This window comes from Pomacea canaliculata, linkage group LG6 (assembly GCF_003073045.1).
Source record: "Pomacea canaliculata isolate SZHN2017 linkage group LG6, ASM307304v1, whole genome shotgun sequence".
Classification (NCBI taxonomy): Eukaryota; Metazoa; Mollusca; class Gastropoda; order Architaenioglossa; family Ampullariidae; genus Pomacea; species Pomacea canaliculata.
The window spans coordinates 25976485-25984419 of NC_037595.1; the positions used below are offsets into that span (position 1 = coordinate 25976485).

At 41.8% G+C, this 7935-nt stretch overlaps 1 protein-coding gene and 1 non-coding gene across 2 annotated transcripts; one reads left to right on the plus strand and one right to left on the minus strand.

The window, feature by feature from the left end:
- Nucleotides 1–252: 252 nt before the first annotated feature.
- LOC112567388 lies at nt 253–373 on the plus strand. The gene has a single exon (XR_003099819.1). It is a non-coding gene; the product is annotated as a U5 spliceosomal RNA (small nuclear RNA).
- Nucleotides 374–522: 149 nt separating this feature from the next.
- LOC112567319 (PDZ and LIM domain protein 2-like) lies at nt 523–6907 on the minus strand. Its single transcript, XM_025243967.1, has 4 exons — nt 6542–6907; nt 3078–3229; nt 2407–2570; nt 523–1754 (listed from the first exon to the last, which is right to left on the minus strand). Exons 1-4 carry the CDS (start codon nt 6653–6655, stop codon nt 1747–1749), a joined length of 438 nt encoding a protein of 145 aa, XP_025099752.1. The 5' UTR covers nt 6656–6907; the 3' UTR covers nt 523–1746.
- Between the last annotated feature and the right edge of the window lie 1028 nt (nt 6908–7935).

Below are 7935 nucleotides of genomic sequence, written 5' to 3' on the forward strand. Positions count from 1 at the left end.
TTACAGAGTGCTTCCCCTTAAAATAGCGTGTGATAAAAATTAATTTTGATATATTTGCTTTTAGGTAAATTAAATCTCTTTATATTTACAATAAGAATTTTGTGTACTTACATTTATAACGGTATACAAAGAAAAATTAGGCAATTATTTATGCAATTGCAAAATTATAATAGCTTGTAGGCATTCAGCTAGGAATACTTTTAAGAAATGAAATAACACTTTTCAGTGGGTCCTACAAACTTCCACGATATTTTACTCTGGTTTCTCTTCAACTCACGAGAAAATCTTTCGCCTTTTACTAAAGATTTCCGTGGAGAGGAACAACTTAATGAGTCTAATGACTTATTTTTCTCAGCTCTGCTCCTGCAGGGTAATCACTAATAAGTATGATGCATAGTTTCCATTGATGGCAGCGTTTTTGAGTTATAAAATAATGGACCTAAGACGATTGTCAGTGTCGGTATTGCTCCAGTCTTGTAATCATGTTAGTTAAGATCAGTTATAAACAAAAGAAACGTAGACTTTTTTTTTAACCGGTAATATTTATTTGCTTAGCATGACCGACAAGGGTTACAAACAGTCCATTAAGACATCAAGAAATACACATCTTGAAATACACAATAACATAATCAGTTCATGAATACAGCTCACTCTCAAGGATATCAGAATATCAGCAAGCAGAAGCCTTTCAGAATACTGAAATCGACAGTTAATAATCATGTCAATGAAAAAAGATTTTTTTTTTCATCGGCCGAACAAGCATAAAAAATGTTTACAGACATTATTAAGTTCTCCTAGAGGATTTACTTTGTTGAGAAACACTGTGTTCTTCGAGTATTACTATGGTTTCTGACATATGTTTCTTTATATTATGAAGTCATTGCTATTTGTATTTCTTTAAGCTGGCCTAAAATTTATACTTTGAACAAAGGACGCTGGAATGTAAGGAACTGTAAACGGAGTCAGGAGATGATAATTAGCTTCCATAATTTTTCTACCTCAAAAGAAGAACTATCTAAAAAGAAGTGGCAAATAAATAAATGTACAAGAAATGTGAGGTTACCCTGAAAAAAAAAAAAAAAAAAAAAAACTGGTCATGTTGGTGTTCGCCCTTCTGTTTCTATTTTGGCTCATAGTTGGTTAAAGTAACTATTACACCTGACATCAGGAAGAGAAACTCTATAACCTGTCCTTTATATATATATACAGTATATATATATATCACCTCTTTTCTTCACACAAGGTACTGGTGTAATGGACAGTACGGGAACGATAAGGGGCTGGGAGTAGGACTTAGGAAAACCACCAAACATTTACTTAGGAGATCAAAAGTGATGAAAGAGGGATGAATAATATAATCCTCTCCCCCAGCCAACTCATACTCTTGTGAAAATACACGAGAGAGACGAGTTGCAAGTAAGATGGATGTTTGTGTTGTTATTCCACACTTTAAAAAAAAAAAAGGCGAAATTATCTTCTCAGCCGTTGACAGAAAACTGAAAGGCGCGTGATTATTGCAGGAATGGAATCAGTGAGTCTGTATTTCAGTTCCAAACACACATTACAAGGTGGCACAGACCTAGAACCCGTTGGCGGTCACTTATGAAGAGGGTAGAACGGCTTTGTCTGTGTCACGTGATAAGAAGCAGTGGCAGCAGCAACATCCGTGTTCCTGCCAGTGCTGTGACGTCATTATGGAGCTGACATCCGGGGCTCAGTCAGACGGCGGTTGGCTCTCTCAATCTCTTAGTTCTCTGTCAAAGAAACAAGAATCACACAAACCAACAATTATTACCTATAACTCAATTTTGTGAATTTCTTAATTGTGTGAGAACATTTAAAAGAAACTAAATTTTCTGTAAGCCTGGGTTTATACCTTCTTTCCGTTCTCGAGATACACTCGATAACATGTCACGAGCACAGAAACAAGTCAACACAGACGTCATGATTGTACATGGATAAGACTACGTTGTGAAGGTTCCAGACACTAGGAGAGCTTAGTCAATCTGTTAATTAAGCCTATCTGTGCTCAAAGAGGATACTTATGGGCATGTATTTCGAGAACGTAAGGGGGTCTTTCACTCGAATTTTAGGAAATCGTATTGTGCACTGAGTTTAAACCTGGTCATTATAAAAAAGGTTGCACCCCTCCTTTAATGATCATGAATAGTCGCTTGTTTATAAATAATACAAAACAGTAAATTTAAGCTCAGAATTATTTTTTGTTTGGAACGATGACTCTTTGGGGCAGCAATGAAAGTCTGTTGAAGGTTTTTTGTTTTTTTTTCTGTCTTCCTGGGAAAACTCATCAGCTGTACCGTTCTGCTCTCGAAAGTGACTGACGCATCAAATATCTCGCACCTTACGAGACTTTCACCGACTTCTCGCTTATGTCTCGCACCGTACCGTTTATGTCTTCCACAAGGGCATCTGTGAGGATGCGGAAACATCTGCTCTGTGTGGTGGGATTGCGGCGCCCTCTGTACTGAGTTGGCTCCTCCTCCACCACAGCCCGGGTGTTGGCCTTGGGCTCGAACCCTGGTGACGTCATGGCTTCTGGTACTGCCCCTCTGACCGCATGTTATGATGTAGAGGGAAAAAAATAACACATTGTTACAATAACAATGAGAATGATAAGTCGGTAACTACTCTGTGGAATTTTAAAAAAAATATATTTGTAGAATAGTACTTCTGCAAATGAAACACTGTTAAATATAGCTGTTAGTACGTTGTTTATTCTCGAATACTTAAAAGAAGTGACAATCATGTCTGACAATTTTTACTGTTCAAGTAAATGTTTTGGGCATTGGGGTTATTGGGGTTTTATTAGCTGCCTGTGAATGCTCGCTGAGAACTGATCGTCCAGCCATTGAGCATCGACTCCTTTAGCTGAGTAAATATTTGCTGTCTGTGCAATGGCAGAAACCAAAGAGAAACCAAATCACATTCAATCTACTGTAAAATCGCTTCATGATCATCGACATTACAAGAACAGACAATCCAATGATTGCCGCGGTATAAGTGAAACGAGAGGAGGTAGGTCACATAGAAAATGCCGACTCTGTCGCTATGACAACCTCCTTAGCATCAGTTCCAGCTCGTTGCCGGCTCGCAGGATCTCCGCTTTGGCCTGGTCATGGTTGAGGTACAGCGCTGGCACTTGTCCGATCCGCATGACGCCATCACCTGGCCGCAGGTGAAACTTCTCGGCGAGACTCCGGGGGTTGACCTGCAACAGAGGCAAGATGATGAGCTTCAGTCCACCTCCAGGTTCAGTCTGAGAATTTCGATGTGGAGGCTTATACTTCAAGCTGAGCATCACTTGCCTTTAATAGGCAGAATAACATTATTTCAGGTTTCCATTAAGAAGTATAACTTGCGAATTCAATTCCATCATCATCGTCGTCGTAGTAGTCTTTTTTTCTAGTTGAGTGAAACAGCGAGTGAAATACTTTTTTTTAATCGAGGGGTAAGACAGACGGACGGACAGATGGGGAGGTTTAAAAAGATAAGAACTTTGTGTGTGGACTTTTTGCATTGAACCTCGATATTTATAGACTCCTGGGATTAGTTTTGAAAATATTAATGTCGTAAACTTCCAGGCCTAAAATAAAGGTCTCATTAAAATTTACATTTATAGAGATAGACAGATAGATATAGACGGTTATAATCGCTGCGTGCTGTATTACAATTGTTTATTTGTTTACTCTGACAAAATTAGTCAACATTTATTTCCACGCCTGCATAGATATTGTGTTTCGTTCTTTAACGAACAATCCTTTTTCTAACACCGGTAATTGCTGTAATAAAGTAAACTGTCTGCTCTCATTCTTGCCTTCCGACATACATTCTGCACCTGGGCAGAGAGACAATTGTGTTAGCAGCAGTATGACCCAAGATATATGCTGAGATTGCAGTATAACGGAAACTTCTAGAAGGTTGTCAGATTCAGGCTGTTTGCCAAACCACAGACTGTCATAAATAAAGACAAGACATTGGAAGAGGAGTGTGTTTGATGGTGGCCAGATGGAAGAAGGGATATTTGATGGTTAGCGCGCTCGTGTGTGTGTGTTTTAAAACATTTCGTTACATAACAGTTTCCTTAATATTATAATTTATAAAATACTTAAAGTAAGTCATTAGTGATTTGAAGAAATGAAAAAACCCCCACAAAATTCTAACGTTCATATCTCTGACAATATTTTGCAATAAAACATAAACCGACTAAAACCCATTGCACAGGAAGCAGGTAGGACACGTGCATGACCGAAATGATTGAAGTGACCGACGAGAACAGAGCCAGACTCACAATCCTACTCGTCCCCCAGTCAGGGTGTCGGGGAACACAAGATGGATGGGTGGAAGAAACAAGTTCGCAGTTTCCCTAAGGGACGCACCATGCAGCCCTACTAGCATTTAGCGAAGACTGTTTTGCGGTTAGCGGGGAGAAGACTATTGTTTTGTAGGTGTTAGGGCTACAAATGTACAACACCTGTAAGAAAAGGTGCACTCATCTCCAACAGGATATCGCCAGTTTGGTTCTGACCTGCACAACCGCTAGAGATAAGCAAAGGTAAGATCTGTATACAAAGGTACAGGAGTGAGAGACAAGTTGTCACTGAGCATCACGGTAGCAAACCTGTTTTCTGAAGGATGGAATAAGAATAAAAAAAAGTAGAGTGTGTGTTGGGGGAGGTAAGTGGATGGGTGAGTTAGAGAATGATAGATATAAAGGGAGAAAGGCTGTGAGTTACTGTCAAGCGTCTACAAACCTACAAATTATATTTTTTTCTTTTGTACGAGTTTCGAGACTCCATGAATTACCATGCATTTCCCCGCTCGTGTGTTCAGCACACGAGACATGTTTATCGCCAGTTCAAAAAAAGTGTCAGTCGTACATACAGGAGATCTGAGGCGAACTTTAATAATTTGTAATTTCGCCAACGAGTTCAAGGGTGGTCGTGTCTCGACAGATACATGGGGTAGATGTATGGCCACGTGCAGTTGGTTATAATGGCGACAAACAGTCGATCTCCGCGTGCTGCGAGCTGAAACTAGGTTTTACCTGCAACCTGATGCACGTGTCTTCATGTACAGAAAAAAACTAAACCACAGACGAACAAGTTGTACGCGTCGAGACGCTCACACGGTGCTAGGTTTATGGATTCACCGAGTACTTGATCATCAACTCCCCCTCCCCTGGGTACCCGGCATTTCCCCACCCCACCCCACCTCCTCGTTGCATGGCAGACGACTAACGGCCAGCTCCTGTGACGTGCTGCGTGTTCGCCAGCGTTTGTCTCTGTTTGCCACTCATGGTCACGTGCCGCGATCAACTGTAGTGACGCTGCGCATTTTACTTTCTCTCCTCGCGCACGACTGTTATCGCCGAGCACGTCTGTAACGAGCCCACAGCTAACGCCCACGTTAATGCAAACCACAAACAAGAAGAAAAAGATGCTGGCGCGTGCGGGTACACAAACGCTTGACTCTCTAGCGCGCTGCCTGTTGGGTGCGATTAGCTGGGTGTTGGTACTTAACCTGTTTGCGTGGGTGTGTATGTTCGGGGTGGGGTGGTGGGGTTGTAGGGTAGGTGGGTGCTTGGACTGGAAAGTGTGGGTGTTGATTTCTGGCGATCATGCAAGGACGGTGATGACGATGAGGACGATGACAATATTTATCTCGTTGTTTCTTGATACGGTGGACCACTTGCTGTCGTTAGGTTATAGGAGTCTTGACCTTTTCTACTTTACCAACTTTCCTGGCAGCTAAGACCAAGACATTTGCAAAGTCTGGAACACACACACACATACATACATCCAGGCATCTTCATCATCTCAGCAGTCAAAGAAGAGAACATCGCATATCGTTCTACACACACGACTGAAAGACTTTTAAGTGTTCAGTGACGTAGGCAAGTGAACGTTAAACGGTCTGTACATGCACGCGCTCGCCTTCGCCTCTCCTCATCCTTCACCAACCCCTACCCTCCTTGCAGACACCCGACCCTGACCTGCCGCTGGAGGCCATTAACAATAAAACAGGATTTTGAGAAGTGCTGGGAAGTGTACAACGCCGAGCCAGCACTTGATTTGTTTGTGTGTGTGCGCGCGTGCTCGCGTGAACCTGAAGGATTGCATCTAAATACTTGCACGTGTGTGAATGTAAATGTGCGAGAAAGATCAAAAGCAGACAAAAGCATGCACTGCAACAGCCTCTCGGAACTCGTTCATGCTCAGTCAAGACTGTTGCTTTCATCCTTTTGTACAAACACTTTTCTCGTCTTTCCTGCCGACCGCACAACGTCAGTTATACAGGTATGTCATCGCGATAATAGCAACAGGGATTAAGAAAACAACAATAGCAACAATAATAATACAAGTAACGAAGATGATAATGATGATGATGATGATGATGATGACAATGATGATGAGGTAGAATTATGCCTAAAGTTATTGAGCTGAGGATACACAGAAAGAAGCTCAGGCTTGTCGGAGTGTTTCGTTTACTTTATTGTTAACTGTTATCACACCACCCTTACCTTGGCAACGTACAAATACTGGCCCTGGTCATAGCCCCCCATGAGACGAAAACCCCACGGCTGACTGGAGTTGTCCCTCCGCAGGCACACGTACACACAGTCACTGTAATCCATGCCAGTCAGAATAGCCAAGCAAGAAAGCGCGCGTCCCTGTATATATATTTGTGTTTGTATGTGTGAACACTCCGCGTGAAAAACACTCCTTCGGTCGAAACAGCGAGCCTGCGGGCTTACGTTGATGTTGTCGTTGCTGTCATCATCAGCACCATCGTTGTGCCGTCGCCAGACTGAGCCGCTGGCAGCTCTTACAGCAACTTCCACACCGATGTTCCCTTTGGCAGGTCGCCCGCTGTACCTCGTCAGGCCTCCCCCCAGCTCCCTGTTTCTCCCTCTTTCCACCCTCTTGCTTTTCTTCTGCTCGCTTTTCGATGTCTTGCCTTTGTACGAGCTCCACACAGGACTGCATGGCGCCGACGGTCTGCAGACAACGTGTTGAGCTGTTAATCAGTAAAATAGGGAAGGGACAATATTATTCGTAATCTTTGTTGTTTTCGTATCGGCTGGGTACAACTAGTTTTAAAAGTAAACATCCGTTAACTGGCGCAAAGAGTGGGCGAAGGTAGTAATGAGTTGGGTAGGAGGTGTAAACTTTTAACAGAATGGCTTCCACCGAATAATAATAAGAAGAATTTGGAGAACACAATTCCTCATGTGGAGACGATATCAATACTTTCTGAAATGAAAAAAAAAAAAACAAAAACAAAAAAAAAACAAACGAAAAAATGGTATCCACATTGCTGTTTTCCGTCTCCTTTATGCCACAAACCTTTTCTAGAGTGACCCCAGTACTTACCTTGTCGATATGACACCAGGACCTATTTTAGAGGGACTCCGGTACCAAGCCTAACTTGACCCCAGTATCTATTCTAGAGCGACCCCAGGACTTATTATACTTATTTTAGAGTGACTTCGGTACTTATTCTAAAATAACATGTGTACATATTCTAGAGTGACTACGGTACTTTATCTCAGAGTGACACCTGTACTCATTTCGAACCAAACAGCAACATTTTATTCTGTAAGCCCTCATCCTGTTTTACTGACCATCTTCATCTTCTCTAAAGTCCACCATATGATTCACAACTTTCTAGTGCAATCGTTTTAAAATAGTCATCAACAAGACTCATTAAACATTCTAAGAGTAGAATGTGAGTGTAGATATCGTAACCGTGCAGTTGTAGTGAATGTTTTGTAACTTACTGGCAAGAGATTTTCTGTTACAGTGATACAAAACGTAGAGAAAGAGTAGAAAAAGAAAAAGAGAGGTTAGGAAAAGTTGAGAGAGAGAGAGATGGGGGGAGGGGCTACAGAAAGGTTAGTGAGAAGTGAGATTA